Source organism: Micropterus dolomieu, linkage group LG20 (genome assembly GCF_021292245.1).
Source record: "Micropterus dolomieu isolate WLL.071019.BEF.003 ecotype Adirondacks linkage group LG20, ASM2129224v1, whole genome shotgun sequence".
NCBI classification, from domain to species: domain Eukaryota; kingdom Metazoa; phylum Chordata; class Actinopteri; order Centrarchiformes; family Centrarchidae; genus Micropterus; species Micropterus dolomieu.
The window spans coordinates 34,452,734-34,473,725 of NC_060169.1; the positions used below are offsets into that span (position 1 = coordinate 34,452,734).

Genomic DNA, 20,992 nt, shown 5'->3' on the forward strand with positions numbered 1-20,992 from the left:
TGGAGGAAATACGAGGCTACCCAGCCGACCAATCACAGTTCTTGCGGTCCGCAGCGCCGCGAGATGTAGTTACATTTTTGGGGGGGTGCACGTCAGGCTACGACGTAGGCTATCGTTTAGATTTCACGAAGAAGTATGAATCAAGCTTAAGTGTGGTTTTAGGCATTGCTAGGCCTCTTTAACTTCAAGTATAAAGTGCTGAAACATTTTGATTTGCATTGGAAGCAAATAAATACTGATTTACACACACATATACACACACAGTAGCTGTATTCCAGATGTGAGTAGTGTGTGTTTTGTGCTGCCCCTAAAAGTTGGTCTCCTATGGAGTCTGAGAGGCATGGTAATAACAGAAAAACAGGAAGGGGACAATCATAAACGTAGAGATCAAACACACACACACACACAAACACACACACTTGGCTGTAACTCCAGTCCCATGCTTCTCTCGCCAGCAGAGAGCTCATTAAAATGTGCAAGGCGACCCTTCTCGTCTTCATGCTCTCTCATCTCTATTCCATCTCTTCCTCTCTCATTTTTTTCCAAATCCTCGTTTTTTTCTATACAAAATATCACACACCCTCTTTATATCAGTTATGTGACTTTGCTTCACACTCTCCACACATCAGTTCCACGATTCACTTATTGATTTCGTATTAGATCACACAGTCAACAAACAGTTCAAAATTCTGATTCTGAAACAACTGATTGTGTGTGTGTGTGTGTGTGTGTGTGTGTGTGTGTTTGGGGGAGGGTGGCTCTGCTTTAATGAATGGTTGCCGGGTAGAACAGGAGGCATGAGGGAGGAATTTGTTAATTATGAATGGAGCACTTCTCTCTGGATGTGAACAACAAACAGTGTAAGTATGAGTGTGTATGTGTGTGTGTGGTATGGCATTTGTGAGTGTATGGCTATGTGGTAAAATATGTGAGTAGGTACCTTATGATTGTTTTAATCAGAGGGTTGCCTGGTTGGCCAGGTTGTTGGTTTGAATCTGCAAACTGGCTGGTGAGGAAGTTAAACACTTGCCATTAAACAAGGCGGTGTAGGTTGATCAGACCACAGGCATGAGGCCATTCGTTTTTAAAATAGAACCAGGGGGAGGAGGTCTGTTTGAATTATGGGTCTAAGGAAAGAGGTTGCAGTATGCCGTACAGATTGTAAAGCCCCTTGAGGGGACTATATAAATAAAATTGACTTTACTTGACTATTTGTATCCTATATCAATAAGATACCATGTACACATAAACCCATTTACTGTGTGTAGCAAGGCAGACAATAAAGGTGTGGGAGCCATAGTAGTGAAATGGTATGTAACGTGTCTTGTCATGTCATGACTTCATGCAGGAAACTGGAGTTTGTGTTCTGTCATAAACATAAACTAAATAAAATTAACCAAGTGTTTTATTCGTCTAACCTTAACCTTACCCTAACCTCAGCCATAGTTAATTTGCCATAACCATGACCTGTCCAGTTACGAACAGTAGTGTTCTACAGTAACAGTAGAACACGTTAATGTCAGGAATCTACTTGACCGAAGTCAATTTTCATATGCCGCTATACAAAATGTTATATTTATGAGGGGTTATCAAATAACAAGACTAAAGTAAATTGTCATGTTTAGTCTTTATAAATAAAGTAAATGAATCAGAACAAGCACACAGTTTGTCACAGATGTAAAGCAACAATATGCATATTGAAAATGCTATGACAATTCCCCCTCCTTCACCCCAGGTGTTAACTGAGTGAGTGATATATTATCATAAACTTTACGTGCTGCCATTTTGTCAGGAGTAGATATGGGTTTTGTTAGGATTATATCGATTCTAAAACTCCTTTCGATACTCCTTTTCAGTTTATTGCTTACTTACAGTAATGAGCATAGTTGTCAACTCAAGTGATCTCTGCCGCGGCTGCCTGATCTGCTGTCATGCATGACATGCATGGGAAATGCTGCAGCATGAGCCAAATTCTAACCTCAGCATGCTAACATGCTCACAATGACAGTACGAACGTGCTATATTTAGCAAGAGACCTTTACCTTAACGTTTTAGCTTAGCATGTTAGCATGCTAACATTCTCACAGTTAATCCTGTGGTGGCCATACTGTAAATGTCTGTATCAAACTTGATGACAATCCATCTTAAAGGTGTCAGGATAGTTTACTCCTAACCAACAATGTCAGCCTTATGGTGGAGCCTGTGTGGGGTGGACTGATTAACCATTCGGCACTGCCATTGCTAGCATGTTGGTTGCGTGGCTACAAATCATCTGCGTTGCATGTGGTAAAATTAGAGTTCTGTCCCAAAATGGAAATGTAAAGGAGACCATTTCACAAAAACATTAAATTTTTTTTGTTACTTTGTTTGCAATTTTGAAAATTGATTATTTAAAGAATGGCAGTTAAGTTAAAAAGTTGTTGCTTGTAGCTGTATGTAGCTGAAAAAGTAATTTTCATTGATTTTCATCAAAGTCTAAAGGATTTAATTATAGAGGATGTGCGTTGATGTCACTTCCCCTTCCGGAACACACTGGACTGAGTGGCAAAACATCTGTTACCATGGCTGCGTTTAGCAAACCGGGAGTAAAACAAGTGATTATTTGCTCAAATTAAAGGCAGTCGGACTTAACAGTGCTGCTTACCAAAGAATCAGCGGTCCAGCTCTTTCTCATTTTAGATGTGTTGTTTGTGTTTTAGCTGATTCAAGCTAACACTGCTGCTCGTCTTTCTGCCACTCAGTGAGCGTAACTGCGTTCTGTGACGTCATGCGCATACCCTCTACTTTTCCAAACAATGGATTTTTCAGTTTTGGATGAAAATATATATCTGGTGCATAACATTTTGGAATTACACCCTTCCTCCCTCTGCACTCCTTGCATTTTACTGTGTAAGCCTACCTAAGCTCTTATGATAAACAGTGTCTCTCGAGGAAATCCCATTTGGCTGCTGTTTAATCTGAATTTTCCAGTGTGTACATTTCAGTGGCAGCAGTGATTATGGTATTCTCTAGGCACCGTATACTGTAAAAGCCTTACCTCTGATGGAAAGTCTTAAAGTACATAGCATGAGAGTGAAGCTATAATCCAGTTTTTCTTATTGGTCCGCCACCTGTACAGCGGCGGCAGCAGCAGCTCTGAGCACCTTGTTTGGAAGTTAGCAGTGTCTGCCATCAGTTAAACTGACTTAAACTCCAGGGTCAGCTTTTTCCACATGGACCTACTATGCCTTAAAATAGACTGGTGTTTATAGTTGCAGGTTAGCCACTCACGAAATTGTGTCCCTGAGCGGTTGGCTCTCACACAAACACACACTCACACAAGATACTACTTTATTTGGACGAAGCAGGGAGTGTATAGAGTATCCACAAGAGGCAGATCAGTGTCTTTTGTAAATACTGGCTGAATGTAAAAGGGTACAAAAGCTTGGTAGTTGATCATCTGTTTATACAACACAATACTTTTACCAGCATTCATTTCACTACACACTAATAACTGTAATGTAAATATTGATCACTGCTTTGTGAGATTTTCTGAGGAACTAAAAAGGGCCTTCTGTGCTAAATGTGCAGTAAGACTCTTTCGTAGCATCTCTATGTGTGTCTGTGTGTGTTTTGTCATATGAACCGGGCTGTTTTGTGTTTCCAGGGGCAACCAGAGATATTGGTTCAGCTCTGACCAGGATGTGCATGAGGCATCGCAGCATTGAGGCAAAACTTCGCCAGTTCACCAAGTAAGATAAATGTCCTACGGACCTTCTTCCTTCTTGCCTTTCTGTCTCACTGTTTCTGTCACACAGACTACACTGGTTTTCAGAAGTCTAACCTCATGTGTTTTTTAATCTTAAGCTGACCTTGTTGTGCCTCCGTGCTGGCAAAGCCATCGCCGGGGGCATTATGTTTTCGGGTTGTCCATCCGTACGTCTATCCTATTCTCGGGAAAATGCAGTATTTCGCTAACGCCTGGAGGGAATTTCTTCAAATTTGGCACAAACATCTTGAACTCAAGGATGAACTGATTAGAATTTGTTTGTCAAAGGTCAAGGTCACTGTGACCTCACAAAACACGCAATAGCTCAAGAACTGAGGACCATATTTCATTTGGTTGAACAACGAATGGGTGACACTTTTGACTCAAAAGTCAAGGTTACTGTGACCCCGAAATGACCTTGACAAGCACGTTTTGGCCATAACTCAAGAACCAATCCAATAATTAAAAATGTACTGATTGCAATTTTCCTGGCCAATTTCGATTTCAGATTTGTTAAAAGGTCTGACTTGCTGATTCTGATTGGCCAATTCCAGTTTTCATTCTTTCTAAGCTGTATGATTGTCAGCATATACAAACATTTTTGTAACTTTTCTTTAATGGAAAATTGACTAAAAACATGACTATTAAATAACATTTACATATTAGCAAAAACTGCACCAGGTTACAGGAAATTCTCTCACACACATCTCAAAATATAAAAAGTTAGGCTACTGGACAGAGCTTTTTTGTACTCTAAAATCCAACTGGAATTAAATTACAGCACAAGGCTCAGCATAACTGTGGCGGGGACAGGGGGTATATTTGTATATTTTATTTGAAAATATTAAAAAGAATACTTTTTCCTATTTCTAGTTCTTCTCTAATTATACTTACTTCCACACCTTACCGTACACTCGCCTTGTATCCGTTTACTCTGGTTAGTAAAGAAACATGGCTTATTTGGACCTTATTACAGATTGTAAACCTTGTGTCTACTTCACTCACGGTGAGGAACTTCCCAGCTTCTGACAACATGTTTTCGTGTGTGTGTGTGTGGCTGTGACAGTAGTCGGTTACTGCCTGTGTGCATGAACAACGTGCAGTGCAGCATGCGTCTAAATCTTTCCGGCACAGGATCGGATAAGTGGCTCTAATCGGGCCAATTCAGCTAAAAACCGTCTGATTCCAGTCACTGGCCAGTCGACCGGTGCATCTCTAGCTATAATTCTGACAAAATTTCACACAGATGTTTAATGGGATACAACAACAAAGTAATGGGATTTTTTTTACCAACTTCCCAGTGACATCATAATGCCATTTTGGCCATTATTCAACAGGAGAATAATGGGAGGTAAACTATAATTCACAGTTGGTCGGCCACTAAATAGGTGACACTTTTGACTCTTCAAAGATCAAAGGTCAATGTGATCTCAAAATAAGTATTGAGTTTGACCTACAGCTCATAGATAGACTTTGCATCTAAAAATTAAATTCCTTCCAAGTATTCCCTACATATATTTTGAGTTTGGACAGTCATGGATGTAAACTATAACTTGACTGGTTGGCAGAGGCATACAACCGCGCAATTCTAGTTTTAGGGTTATGATGGGACAATTGCTGTGTGGATTCCATTAGGAACATTACTGTGTCTGCACATATTTAAATGACTGTGAGAGAATACAACCATTGGCTTGCAACACAGACCACTCTTGAAACCTGGAGTCTGTTTTCAACCAGTGTGTGCCTTTTCCTTCATTCTCCACACTCTCTAATGACTTTTCCACGACAAAAGCTATTACATTGATGGAGATGATAATGATGATGATGATGATCTATGTCCGTGGTAATGGCGGGGATCCCCTTAAAGACTGAGTCAGTCTAAAAGCTGTAGTGTGTCTGTATGTCTGTGCACAAGATCCAGTAATCCTCCATTTACTGTATGTGTGTCCATTTGTATCACTAATGTATGCATGTGTGAGGGATGGGGGAAGTGTTCCAGATACTAAAATCATGAAGTGGAACGACATGTGGAGGGAATTTATATGTACTCAATTTGAGTGGGGCTTGGTGGTTGGAATATGGGGGTCACTACTGTTTAGTCTTGTCAAGAAGCCAGACAATGGAAATATTAGGATTTATCTTGAATGAAACAAAGCAGTAGCTGTTGGCATGGTGTCCGAGCTGTTTCTTAATTTATGTATCTCCCTCTTAAATCTTTGTCTCTCCTACAGTGCTTTGATGGAGAGTCTGATCACTCCTCTCCAGGACAAGATTGAGGACTGGAAGAAGACAGCCAACCAGCTGGACAAAGATCATGCCAAAGGTACACACACATAGCAGCTTATGATGCTAATTAGAACAAGTACCTATTGCTTTGCGAGATGCTGCTCTGTGGCTTAGTGACCAAACTGCAAACTGCATCTCATTTTACAACACTGTGGTAATATGACAAATGGATGTTCTTTGTCCCTTGAAGGTTGGATATAAGAAAAGAGATCAGTGTAATCAGATGGCATATCATTCAGGGCAATCACTTAAGTACACTCCAAAAAAATATTCTTTAGAATAGATAGTAGAAACTTTGAATTGAGTGTGAAAGCACGTTGAGACTTACTTATGTACTATAATGGTCTTCTTACTGGTCGCAGTTTGACTGTACTGACCGCCTGGACTGACTGCCACAAATCAAATATATTCTTCAATGCTAACTCTTACCATTAAGGATCAGTGTTTTCCTCCAATCAATGTTAAGGTCTGTAGCCAGTGAGCTCTTGGTTACACACTGAAATTGTTTCTAGCTAAGTTAGCCTTTGAAATGCACAAGTTCACACATCAGGCTTTACATTCCTGTTACTAAAGCATCTCTGTTCATCCTGTTTCAAGAGTACAAGAGGTCACGCCACGAGATCAAGAAGAAGTCATCTGACACCATAAAACTACAGAAGAAGGCTCGTAAAGGTAACAGTCAGCAGGCTTACAGCTGAGCTCAGGCTCCTCTCATATTTAACAGAACAGACAGGAGGTCAAATTGTAGAGGTCAAACAGTAAGTTCTCTTAGATACCATCAATTCTACTAGTATCAATGGTGTTTCTGTGTGATTAATGTGCTGTAGCTGTGCATTTGCACATTCAGGTAATTTGTACCTCTGTTATCTCTAATATCTCACTACTGTTGCTAGTAGTGCTAGTGAACAGTAAATCAACACCAACAACAATATTGCCTGGGCCAAAACTAGCCACGTGTTGGTCAAGAACCATAGATTTCATCCAGTCTAAATCAAAAGAATAATAGGTTTATACTTCCATCTAGTGGAGCACAGTAGTATTGCAGATCTTTTCTCATTCGTCCATTCGTCCTGAAACACAAAACACTCACTGAGGCAGCAACCAATAATTAGTGCTGTCTTTCTGGAAAAGCTTCCATTCAGTTGCCTGGCAGATGAATACATAAATGTAAGATGTGCACACACACACACACACACACACAGGGCACTCAATGACTTTAACTCTGAGTACATTGTTATTGTTTTATGTAAAACATAATAGTAGTACATTGTATTAAATGAAGTGTAATAAATACATAAAATAAAATAACATAATTAAACTAAACAGCATTAATAATTACATTAACACAATGTTTGATGAAACTGACAGTGAAACAGTGTCCTGTCCTTTGCTGTTATGTTTGTGAGTGTCTGGTTATCCCCATCAGTGCTGATGCTTGGAGGTATTATTATTTAGTTTTTGGTTGCAGCAGTGTTTTTTTGCTCTAACCTGTGGCACAGTGGCGGTCTTGTGATGGCTTCCTTGTACTAACCTTAACAATGAGTTCTGCTATTTCTGCTCTCTCTCCCCCTTTTCTCTCTCTGGCCCCTTTCTCTTTCCTTATTTTGCTTCCTTTTTGCTGTCTCCCCTTCTCTCTGTCTCTCCCTCCCTATGGTATTTGTCCCCCTGTAATAGAGATGCTGGGTAAGTATCAGCCTACCGCCTGCTACAGCTCTACCTCATCACCTTCTTTTTTACTCACATTCCCAACCTTCTCCTGTAGCTTACTAGACAAGCATGTACCCAGCAGAGCTCAACATATTACTTAGTGGTTTTTACAAAATTTGTGATACAAGGGTTACTAGTGGTCATGGAAATGTTTCGGTATATGTTAAGCAGTTGTTTTACAATACGGAATAGTCATGAAAGTTGACTTCAGGGCAGCAGAGAGAGCCCTGTTGTCAGGGCTGGATTAACCCACCAGGGAGCCCCAAAATAAGCTGTGGAACCCTATTTTCACCACTTTCTGTGCATTGCAGTAGCTATTTAGTTAGTTAGTGATTAGTTTGTGGTAACTTGCTTTAGCATACATTTATTCTGTGAAATACACCACATAAGCACAAGATAAACCAAAATAACAACAGCTTCTCTCTTTCACTCTATCTGTTACTGCAGACACCTCTGCTGACTTTGTTTTGCATACTGTAACAGTACAAAGAGTTTTTAGGTTCACTGCAGAGCAGAACTCTTTGATACCAGAGGTTTTGATGACAGTTTCTTAGAAGTCCCTGAGGCAAGTGATGATGGATTGTACTTTTGTGTCAAGTGATCAGTCAGATATTGGATAAGTATAATTTTAGCACAAGTATAACAATGGTAGCTCAGATGACCCGAGTCCTTAGTCATCTTTTTTTCTCACTTAAAAAAGGATATGATACCAGCTGCTGTGAATTTTCAGAAAAGTAGTTGAAGCACTAAAGTTCCCAAATAAACTTCACTTAAGGTTTTGTCTCCTGGTGACATTTAAGAGTTCAGCTTCTATAGTTTTACAGTTGTTTTAGAAGTTGAAGTCGTGCAGTTTCAACTCCGGCAATGCATGATGTAATTTAACTTCTTCCTTGACTCCTTCATGACTTCTGTAGCTGCTACTGTTAGCTTTGTTGTCACGCCGCAGGCTTTCGTTCTGCTCTCATGCTACCCCACCTCTCTTGTTCTCTCTGTCAGTCTGTCTCTGTTACTTCAGACATCTCTGCTGACTTTTCTGCATGCTGTAACACAACAAAGAGTTATTTCTTGTCTTGCTCTCCATTCATTGCATTTCACGTTTTTTCAGTAAATCGGATTCAGATTTTCTTCACCATACATATGCACCTATGTCTTACATTAGTGATTGCTGCACAATTACAGCAAGTAGTGAAGTTTTAAGACAGAAACACATTATTTGTGTTTTGGCTCTGTACTGTCATCACATTTTATATATTGTGCTCAACTTTGATCTCAAGTCTTAGTTTACAAACAGAGAGGCCACAGAAAAGCATTAGTCTCTCTAGAGTTGCAACTGAGATAAAACTAGCACAAAAGACATATGCTGTTAGCCTGATAGCCTAATTGTGAGTATTCACTAGACTGAACTGTCTTGCAGTAGATTTTGACTGCAGTGCAATGTTCGCTGCCTGTGCTGAAAAAAGTTTTAAAAAAGAAGTCATTCCCCTTTATTATTTAAAGCTGCTATAATGAATATTTTCTCTGTAAATCCATAGAGATGAGCCCACAGAGAATTATAACCTAACTCTGTTGTTCCTCCCCCCTTTTTAAGTCATTGGTTTTACAACCTGCAACTTTACTGTTTTGTTTCACTCTTGACACTCTCATCAATGCTGTTTTTAGCCGTGGCAGGCAGCTGTGTTTAGCAAAATAGCCCTACAAAACCTACTTTACCCTGTCCAGCACCAAACAGTGGACGGACAAAGTTAGCGACTAGCTGGTGAACATAGTGGAACATTTAGCAGCTAAAGAGTAAAATATTTCCCTCAGGGGTTGTTGGTGGAGACCAAAACAGAGCTGAAAGTGAGTGAATATTGGACTTGCTCCGTGTCTGCTGGATGTGTAAATAGGTAGCAGTTTGCCAGTAACACATTCACCATACCAAAACAAAAGGTTTATATGCCAGTGTTGTTTACAGCTTGTTTCTGCTGCCCCCAAGTGGAAAAAAATCAGTTATTGCAGGTTTATCCTTAAGCTCCTGTGAAGTTCCTACATTTCATATGAATTACCTGCAATTTTGCTAAACATGATCAAATCTGTTCAGTATCGAAAGACAACATATTATTAATAATTGAGCATCATAATGTCCCCAAACTATACTATATGCTTTTCTGATTTTTGTATCTCTCTATACATATACACATACATACAGTATGCAGGACATTATATCAGTGGCTTGGCTGCTGTCTGTCAAATATAATGATATATATGATGATGACACTTACAGTACAGATACAAAACATCAAATGAGGTGGCTCTGCTTACTTTGTCTCACTCACATTATGGGAAGAAGAGGATGTTGGACAGATATCCCATCAAGGCCACATTGTGTTAATGTATTGTTTTCTTTTGCTGTAAATACCTACACACACCTTTTCTCCCTTTCACTTACACTATCTGTACCTCCATTTTTTCTTTCCTACTTCCTTTTTGTCCACCTCCCTGGTGAAAATCACCTTTCTACCATCATCCTCTCCCTGACCTGACAATCTCAATTCCACTCTCTTTCTATCTCGTATTTTTTTCTCTCACCACCACTATACCCTCCCTAACCCAGGGCGAGGAGACCTGCAACCTCAGCTGGACAGCGCCATGCAGGATGTGACTGACATGTGCCTGTTGATGGAGGAGACGGAGAAGCAGGCAGTGCGCCGGGCCCTTGTGGAAGAGAGGGGTCGATTCTGCACCTTCATCAGCTTCCTTCAGCCTGTCGTGGTGAGGATAGTTGGTTGTAGAGTGGAGGGAAGGGTGGAAGCAAAGATGGGTAAATGAGGCGCAAGCATTTTCTGTGACCATAGTCTGCCATTGTTGCTGAGCAGCTCCATGTTAAAGATGCAGGTTGAGTGCTTTGCTCAAAGTGACCCAAATGATGGTGATTGTGTTGTGTGATACCAAAATGCAAAAAGTGACACTATCACCGCACTTGCTTTTCACTGGGAGGCGACATACTACAACATACTATAACTGACATAAACAATAAACTCACATGTGTCTCTGTTTATTAATCTTACAAAAACTTATATTATTATAATATTATAATAATATATTATAATATATTACTGTGCTGCATGACATATCAGATCTGAAATAGCTTTTAAACTCAACCAGAAATAAAACTATGATTTTCCCCCCTGAGCAAACTAAGGTTCCAACCCACTCAATCAATACTCATCACCAATACTTGATGGTGTCTTTATTCAGTTTGTTGATAATTACAAATGTGGATGAACATAAGTCAAAAAACACTACATTGACTATCTCACAAAGAAATAGAAATTCACACTGGGCTTTTTTATAGCCAGAAATTGCTGCTTTGCTTTTTCTGATTATTGGTGATATACAGATTTACCTCACCATCAACCTTGCATAAACTAGACCTCCTGTATCACTCAGCCATAAATTCTAGTACATGACCTGTCATTAAACCTTTACAGAATGGTGGGGTGGTCATCCCTTACTTTGCGTAAATTACTGGTACTGGTATTTTAATTTAAAAGATCATCTCAGTCAAATTTCCTACTAACTTAAGCCAGAAGTTTTTTTTTTTGCAAAGCAGGTCCTTGTTCCTGGAACGATAGGCAAACCATGCTCAAACTTGAGACCCCTATCTCTTTATATGATTTAAAACTTAGAATAATGGATGTGGTCACTGCTAGCTGCAGTTGATTCCATTAACTAGTAGAAACATGTTGATGCACTATATTATGTAATGTATTTTTTGCCGTACCTATTGTTGCAGTTTTGATCTTGTTCCTGTTATGTTTTGGATGTGCTATTTGACCCTGTCTTGGCTAGGTCTCACTTGTAAAAGAGGTTTTAATCTCAATCTGACTTCCTAGTTAAATAAAGGCGTGTATACACCAATCAACCATAACATTATGACCACTGACGGGCAAAGTGAACAACACCTACTGTCTTGTTACCATGGCACCTGTCATCGGGTATGATATATTAGGCAGCAAGTGAACATTGTGACCTTATAGTTGGTGTTTTAATGCTGGAAAAATGGGCAAGTTTAAGGATTTGAGAAACTCTAACAAGGGCCAAATTGTGATGAGTAGATGGTGTTAGACCTATCAAAAGTGGTCCACGAAAGGAAAAGCGGTGAACCGGCAACAGGGTCATCAGTGGCACTACATGGCATACATGTGGATAGGGAAGGCTGGCCGTGTTGTCACACAGTTTCATCACAGTATAAAACTGGTAACCCCCCCCCCCCCCCCCACACACACACACACACACACGCACACCTCTAATACATACATAAGAAAAGTTACACAAATTTTATGTTATTTATTATAATTAATTAATCATTTCGATAAAAGTTGTAAAAAAAAAGTTTTGTATGTGAATGTACACACAGACACACAGTCCTTTTTTTTGATTATGCAAAATAATAAAAATTTTATTTCACTTTGAGATTTTAAGATTCACTCTCTTGAATGACACATCCTGTACCTCGATGTTTGGATCTTGTTGGAACACAGGGAGATTAGCAGGAAATTAGAGTCCTTGTTTCTATCTTGTTTTTAAGAACGGAGAGATCGCCATGCTGGGAGAGATCACCCACCTCCAGGCCATCATTGACGACCTCACTGTGCTGACAACCGATCCTCACAAACTGCCCCCAGCTAGTGAACAGGTGATACACAGACACACGCACAACATGCAAAACACACATAAAGAAAAAAAACGATAATAAACTAACTGTCTCTCTGTGTGTGTCTCTTTCTCAGGTGATTAAGGATCTGAAGGGATCAGATTACAGTTGGTCCTATCAGACCCCTCCTTCATCCCCAAGCAGCTCTGGCTCCCGCAAGAGCAGCATGTGCAGGTACTCACATGTATACACCGAAATAACCCACACCTTGTGTTATAAACTGTCTGTGTATCAGAAAGAGGAGCCTTCCCTGATGTTGGCGTTTCACCGCGACTGTTAGTCTTTCTGTCTGTGTGTCAGTCCATCATTACTGTTCGTCTAGTCATCTTCAGTTTAGTGAAATCTCAAAAAAAAAAATAGAAAGATCCACAACCTTCAGACAGGGAAACATTCTGTAGAAGTATGCTGACCAAAAATATATTGGATATTGGCTTAAATGCTAGATATCAGCATATGCACAATCTCTGCATTTTATGGCTGTAAATGCATACAATACTCAAATTCAGAGTCTTTGAATAACAAAATATATACTTCAATAATAATATTGTAAAGTACAAATGGATTTCTGTACTTCTTTGTCTGAAAAAAACACCTGCATGTAGAAGCAGTTGCTCTCAAGGCGAAGCTCTAAAGCATGCAAGTTCACAGCTTTTGCCTGCAGTGTTTAGTGTGTGTGTGTGTGTGTGTGTGTGTGTGCGCGCACCTTGGATTCTCATAAGCGTACCCACTCTCTGTCTACCCCCTCCTCCCCCTTCTCCCCCCTTTTCCCCTCACCACAACCATCATTCTGTCTCTTTCTTCACATGTCTATCTTCTATTTTTTTGTGTCTTGTTTGTTTGCACTCATGTGATTTGCCCTCTTTCTTGAATCCTGCGGGGTGTTACCTGGTTTCCTTTCATTTTCGGGTTCTCTGCTTTTAACTGTGACTGGTCTGTGACTCTAATGTGTCACTGCATCGTGGGTTTTCACTAACCTGATAAACCATCAACTTACCTTGAACTACTCCTGAACCTCACCACATAAACCAATCACAAAATTCACCAATGCATCCTCCAATCATGAATGTATGATATTTGCCAATAACCAACATGTCACATCTTCAACTTCCTCTTCCTAAATCAAACCATCACTTTGACATCGCTATAATCATACTGTCTTTACCCCATATTGGCAACTGTCATCTTCATCCTTCCCTCACACTCCTCACCCTTCCATCACTCCGCCCTCCCCCTGCTCCTCTGTACTTTTCCCTTTCCCCCCAACCCCCTTGCAGCAGCGTCAACAGTGCCCACAGTAGTGCCTCCCGTTCATCAGGGGGAGGCGGTAGTGGTGGTATTAGTGTCGGTGGTGGAGGCTCGCAGCCCCACTCACCCACCTCATCCTCCTCCTCCTCATATCGCTACCGCAGCAGCCTGCCGCACCAGCCTCCGCCACCGGGGGGGATCGCTGCCCACCGCCTCAGCAGCGTCTCCTCCCACGATTCGGGCTTCGTGTCCCAGGATGCAAACATCTACTCCAAGCCCCCCTCGCCCATGCCCTCAGACATCACTAGCCAGGTACTAATGCCTTAAAATGTTGGTGCCCAGCCATGCCACTGAATTAGCATAAAAACATTTGATTTGGATTTTCCAAATTAATTTAGATTTGCTTTGATTTGGAACCAGAATATTCTCACGTCACTAGCATTTTTAGCTTGTTTTTGGAAATAATGATGATAGTGGATATTAAGTTTCACACAAATGCAATGCTCACATAAACATGGACTCTTAATCAATTTTGACAAATCAATTAACAAATTGATGTTTTTTCCCACCCTTTTTTCTGCTGTAGAAGTCATCCAGTTCAGCATCGTCAGAGGCCTCAGAAACATGCCAGTCAGTCAGCGAATGCAGCTCCCCCACCACTGTAAGTCCTCTTATTCATACTGTACAATACGGCGTCCTCAACAGTATAACACTCAAACTACATTAAAACGTAAAAGCATGGTAAAAAGTGTGCCACAAATAGGAAATTAGAGGTATGTTTTATTAATTTAGGTTTGCAATCAGAGCTTTATATATGTGTAGTTCACAACTGGGCCAATAAAGAAACAACATTCTTAAATGATTGGATATTGAATTAAATAAATTAGATAGTTGGTTTTTATTTAAAAAACTACATAAGGGAATTGCATTAACCACAACAGTCACAGAAGGACTGTGAAACTGCCTTCAACACCCAGAAATCCTCCAAATGTGACATCAGTAAACTGTACACAGCATGCCCATATTTACTGATGCTACCGATGCTGTAAAGCAAAGACTTTAGAGTGCAATCTCTAAATGGAAAGCCTCCTAAACTCCTAAAAGTTTAGATTTTGCAATCTCAGTTTGGGGTTCAGCAATGTCATTCATTCAATTAATTAGTTGTGATTTTTCTATGGACAATGAGTCCATAGAAAGTCTCATGTATTTTCCACAGTCAGAAGATACTGCCGTCTGTTCTGCAAAATTGGTCTTTTAGTGGTTTTATGCTTTTGGTGTACAAAAACATAACTTAATTTCTGGTGAAAAATAGAACCATTGTTTATTATATATAAAAAACAAAATGAATAAAAAGTATTATATTAATGAAAAATAAATACATTTGGATTTGGAATATGTGTGGATAGGAAGTTGTCAGTGTTATGGAAGTTGGGAAGTACATGTTTGTGTTTACAAATTGGATTATAATAATATAATACTAGAAACAAGATAAACTCTATGCATTAACTGAAATATAATAATATGTCATAATAAAACATTTATAAAAAATAATATTTACATTATCCTCACTACCGTAGGCTGGTTGGTTGTGGATACCTGGGGCCTGTACCACGAAGCAGGATTTGAGCTTAGCAAGGTAACTTCAGGGTTAACCCTGGGTTTTCAGTACCAGGACGGTGGTTCACTTCTTACCAGGGTAGATCACCATGGTAACTTATGCTGAACAGCTAACCTACTCTGGAGGATGTTATGATCCAGATAAGAGATAGACTCTATAAAAACACGCCTACTGACCAATCATTTCTCTTTGGGAAATGACACTGTTTTATAGTCTGCTTTTATTTTTGCTGCTGAGAAACTTTTGTATAGCGATATCATCCTACAGATGAGGAAACGCCGACACACAGCCGAGCTGAAAGAATAAGGCATTAAAGGGGCTATATGTAGTTTTGCAATGAAATCACTTTTCATTGCCTTATTGGGTTGTAGTCTTACTTAGAAATGAAGCACACACCTGTTTTCTCTGTTGCTTGCATTAGCCACAATTTTGCTTTTAATGTGAAGGCACCGGGTCGGGATTCAGCCCTGTGCGCGCTCCTGAGTCTCTCTCAGACTACAGCAACAACACCGCAGCCAATAAAATGCAGTCCACTAACACCACAAAACAACCAGCTTTCAGCACAACACAAACTCCAACATAAACTCCATGTAAGCATAAAAAACAACACTTTATGTTATGAACCCTGTCAGGCCAGACGAAATTCAGATGATGTCGGGTGAGAACAGTCAACATCAGAAAGGCTGGAGTCACAGAAACAGTCGCGTTAGCTTGCCAGCTAACACTCAGCACTTGCTATTGTTATCCGGCGCAAAGTTGTTTGGCTTTCCACTTTACTACACCAGCTAACACGACCCACATTACTATCCTGTGTACCACTGGTGTTATGTCAAAGTGTTGATTTAGCCTCCAATAATTTATGTAATGGTACAAAGCAATTGGGAGCGATTTGTTTATGCTAGCGCATTGTGATGCAAGGCAGGGAAATCAGCCAACTCTACATTAGCTCGGATCTGCCGCTGTTTGCTTGGTAACGTTCAAATTAGATTTATTGTTGTTTTACTGATACTCAGGTACACAATACTGCAAAGAAACTGCGACAACAACACAGAGGAAGAGCCAAAGACCCCAAGCCTATGGTTGAAGCACGCCTACGAGCACAAAATCAGCACTAAACAATAATAATGACACATGGGTCCTCTGTGGGTAATGGTTTTGTTTAGATATATTGAACATTGAATGACATCACTATTTACGTGAAATTCTGCCTTAATGAGATGAATGTTATTCCTTCATTTAGCGCATACATTTTAAAGGTGGCAGGCAGAAAAAAAAGCTAATTTCAGACGCTGCTACAATGATGTATTACTAGTAAATTAAAACATTTACCTCAGTTGATTAAACATGGCAGAACAGACAAGATGGAAGATAGCGATTGAATGCAGAAAATTTCTGAATTTGGCCACTCCTGATCTGCACCGTCACTACAACCATCAACATAAACAACAAGAACAACTGTGATGGTTGTGGTGGTAGAAAGTCATTATAGAAAATATTTATACAACACATGCTGTTTAAAATGATAAGTTACATTCACCAAGGTGGCAGGAGATTTATTTTAAGAGCTTAATGCATTTTTGAAAACAGTGGGAGACTGTTAGAAGACTGTTAGTGGGCGGTCAGGCAAACCGAACAGAACAGACAGTAGTAACTCTAGGAGCTAAATGGGCTGTCCAGCAGGGAATGCTTTTTTGTGGTACAGTATCAGTCAAATCAAACACCATCGACTTACTACACGAGAGAACAATCAGTAAAAACAATTATTGCACTGATGTATTTCCATGTTTACAGATAAACAAAATATTTTATTGTGGGAAGTAGGCTCACATTGATCTATTTTGTGCAAGCTCAGTGGGATCTTCCAGAGCACACAGAATATTTCCCTCACCTGCTCATGTTTTGCACTTTGATGTATTTTGGTTACTCGTTGCAGTGTTAGAAGCTGTGCAGTAGAGTGTCACTGGCAAATGAGAGACAATTACAATTTTGGTTTTAAAATACAGCAACTCAATATCAAACTATGCATGGGACACTTCTCATCTCCTCGAAGTCACAGATTCCTTGTATTTATGTTTGAGAGGTTGTCTTTATCGCTTGAATTATTTGTTCTTTGACCAGTATGCACATCTGTTTGCAAAAAAACGCACAATTCACATGTGATTTTAAGCAGCATCTATCATCCACAACAGCTTGCATATATGACTGCTGTCCCTTTCAGTTGATTAGCACACTTTACAGCCATCTGACGGCAGTAAGTGTGTGATCCTTCTCTAATTTGACTGACACGCATTGTCAAGATGGATTGTGTGATCGACATCCACCAGTTAGGCTACCTTGATTACATCTCGCACAACCACGTTACGGTGGTTGTGCAAGAAGAGGACATATATGAGGATTTTCAGAGACTAAAGACGAGATAAGTTTTTATTGTCTTATGCTGTCTCATGGAGCTGAGTAGCCAGATATAACGCAAGTTTGATGTTCAGAAGAGAACAGAACAAACTTGTGTTATATCTGGCTACTTTTAGTTAAATTATTAGGAAGTAGAGGTACTGACATCATCTGGACACACACACTCAGCTCCATGAGAAAGCATCAACTTTAGCAGGTCATCTCTGTGCCCACATGAAACAAAATCAGGTAAACAGCTGCATCTGCCTATGACAAAAGCAGAGATACCGTAACTTACATCCAGCGCATAGTGCAGTGCATTTGTCATTGCTGGTTTCCAACCAACCAACACAGCTGTCATTTTCACGCCCACATTGTGTAAGTAGCAAATTGCCCTTATCTGTGCGCCCACGGGAGTTCTTGTCTCAAAATGAGGTGCAGTCAGGTGCACTATTGGTGCATTGCTATGTTGAGGCAGCAGAAAGTGATTGCACCATTGACCAACAAAAACCTGCTCTAAAGTCAATGATGCAGTATTTTCCCGCTTTTTCCCCCCGCCTTTATTTATACAGAGAATCAGACTGAGACCAGGGTCTCTTTTACAGCTGAGCCTTGTGTACAGCAAACAGATACAAATATTCATGACAGATATAAATTTATATAATATAATTAAAAAAACAACAGACAATTTACAGGTAACAATTACATTTGTGAGGAAAGTGTTCATTCCACTTTGCTTTAAATTGTCCTGTTGAAATCAGGACATCTAGTTTAAACTTTTCCTGTAATTTATTCCAAGAATTCGCAGCATTATATTCAAAGGCTGTCTTCCTAAGCTCAAAATGGGCTACATTATTCATTGAAAAAAATGCAAAAATACTCAATACTACAATAAAGCATGCATATACCTTCTTCTGGCTAGACCACTTGTTTTTGAATGTGAAATGAGTTTATTGCTGCCCTTTGTGGCAAACGTTCAATGTGGCTACAGCTCCCACCCATAGTGGATCCATACGCTGTATATGAAAATGTACTTGGACAAGAAATGTATGCTTTATCAGTATAATAGTGGGGGTTTTACAAGATTAAAGTATTCAAGGATGAAGGCTAACTAGCGGTGGTTTTTAGAGATGCACTCCTGGTGAAATTCTCCATCTCTGAAAAAAGCAGCTGCTTCCAGCTGCTTTTCTGTAGGGACCATACAAAACTGTCTCTGACAATTTGGATGAGACAGTCTAAAACAGGGCTACAACAGTACTAAAAACTGCAATAATTCAGTCTTACACCAGCACACTAGTACAGCGCATCAAAGTTACCATTTAATATTTTCTGTGCCACAATTATGCAGAATTACTGCACTAAGTAGTACCGGCCAAATCAAATCCATCAGAATTTTAAGTGCTTGCATGGTGCTGCTATAACACATCTCATTACCTTTCTAACATAAACATATAAAGTAGTTGTGAAATGTAGGCTTTCTATGCTTCACTGATTAGTTCTTAGAGTGATTACAGAGTTTGCATATAACCATTTTGATGTATGAACAGTAGTAACTGATTGTCAGGTCTGTTCCTCCTCTTCTGTTTCACGCTTGGTGTGTGAGTGTCTATTGTAGTTATGTGTATACTGTACATGTGTTGCTTTTATTCTAGTGTTTGGCCCAGTGGTCCCCCACCACAGCTGGTCTCTGTTTCTGTCTTGGTCTATGTCTCCGGCTTTTTCATTCTCTGTTGACGTGACTATGCCTCTCATCCCGCAGTTTGGCACATCCTTCGCTACCTTCCGCCCCGCTCTCTCTCACTCTGGCTCCACCAGGCCTCTCTCTGTCATTCTTCCCGTTCCTGCGTCCCCACCCTATAACTGCCCCCCCGGATCCAGCTCCTCTTCTCCCACATCAAAGGTTCCTATCTGGAAGGTTTGTTCTCAATTCGGTTCCATTTCTTCAGTTGCACCTTTACTTTTGTTTCTGTTTAATAACTTTCAGTTAACTTATTTTCTTTTAATTTCCATCATCTGATTAACGCATTCATAACCACATTGCTTTGCTTCCTTTAAGTGTCATCCCTACTTGCTGTGTGTGCATGCATATTTTTTGGTCTCCACTGTCTCACTTGCTGGTTCTGCAGTTTACTCACTGGGGGTTGACCAAAACTAAGCAAATCAAACTCATCAACATGAACACATTCAACCTCTTAAAAAGGCCCAAGCCCACATACACCCATGCACAAACACTCTTCCAAGCACAATCCATAAAGGCCCCCTCTCTCTGCATTCAGATGAAGGGCTTCAAACTGCTGGATAGTGGACAAGTCTCTCATTCTAATCCTACCTGCTACGTCATGTTTATTAATTCCACTCACCTCTTCAGGATTGGTCAAAAGCAGGTCAGTATGAGCAGCCCGTGGCTGCAGCAGCAGTTCAAAGGAGAAAGGAACCTCTCGATAGACTGAGGGAGAACGAGGCATCACCGGGCTCCCAGGGATACGCCGGGCCATCCCAGCCTGATGACGCGCAGAGATCCAGGATGACCCCGGCTACCATCGCTGCCAAGGTAACACTAGTCATTGTAGTAATTCCACATGCATGTCTTAATGTGTAAGCTCATTAAATTACTTCCATAGCATACGTGCAATTAACAAAAGGACAGAAATAATTCTCCTGAGTCTGAATTTAGTTCCTCAAGAACTAGCTGATTAAATGTCATTCCAATGCGGCCTGTCTCTGTATGTCCTCAGCATGGAGAGGAGGTTTCTCCAGCGGCTAGTGACCTGGCCATGGTGCTGACCAGAGGACTGAGTATGGAGCAGCAGAAAAGCAGCAGAGACTCCCTGCAGTACTCCAGTGGCTACAGCACGGAGACCACAACCCCGTCCTGCTCCGAGGACACAATTCCTTCCCAAGGTGAATCTCTAATCCTGTTCATCCTAAGGTTCCTCAGGAAAGCCAGCCTGTTAAAGGAATGTAGTCCTTCCTCCGTACACTTTCTTGTTTTTAAGCTTTTAAGTAAAATATCAATATTTACCAGCCCTGCAGAATTTTGACTTTATCACTTTCACTAGAACTCCTTACTTTAGAGTGTATTGTTATCAAAATCAAATAAGTGAATTATCCATTTAACTACCAAGCAGCCTGCACAGTATATGGCAGGTATATTCTGAGTTTCCTTGACAGCAGCTGGGGAATGACAACATACAGATGAAATTGAATGATAGTATCCAGCATCATAGTCTTAATCTAGCTGTTTCTGGCTTCCTTTATCCAAATACCCTACCCATATACTGTGGCTTTTGCTATGTTAATC

The 20,992-nt window shown here is 40.3% G+C and overlaps 1 protein-coding gene across 10 annotated transcripts in view; it reads left to right on the plus strand.

Moving 5' to 3' along the window:
- Positions 1-20,992, plus strand: part of mtss1lb (MTSS I-BAR domain containing 2b) — a 771,894-nt gene that overhangs the window by 741,421 nt on the left and 9,481 nt on the right. For 7 of the 10 annotated variants that reach the window (XM_046032154.1, XM_046032163.1, XM_046032162.1 and 4 more), the window contains 12 exons: positions 3,647-3,731; positions 5,980-6,071; positions 6,632-6,706; positions 7,709-7,717; positions 10,335-10,492; positions 12,312-12,419; positions 12,514-12,611; positions 13,712-13,994; positions 14,269-14,343; positions 19,451-19,606; positions 20,060-20,242; positions 20,427-20,592. In XM_046032154.1, the coding sequence (XP_045888110.1) occupies positions 3,647-3,731; positions 5,980-6,071; positions 6,632-6,706; positions 7,709-7,717; positions 10,335-10,492; positions 12,312-12,419; positions 12,514-12,611; positions 13,712-13,994; positions 14,269-14,343; positions 19,451-19,606; positions 20,060-20,242; positions 20,427-20,592 (1,488 nt within the window). The remainder of the gene's footprint in view (positions 1-3,646; positions 3,732-5,979; positions 6,072-6,631; positions 6,707-7,708; positions 7,718-10,334; positions 10,493-12,311; positions 12,420-12,513; positions 12,612-13,711; positions 13,995-14,268; positions 14,344-19,450; positions 19,607-20,059; positions 20,243-20,426; positions 20,593-20,992) is intronic. The other 3 variants (XM_046032156.1, XM_046032158.1, XM_046032155.1) reach the window with 3 other exon arrangements.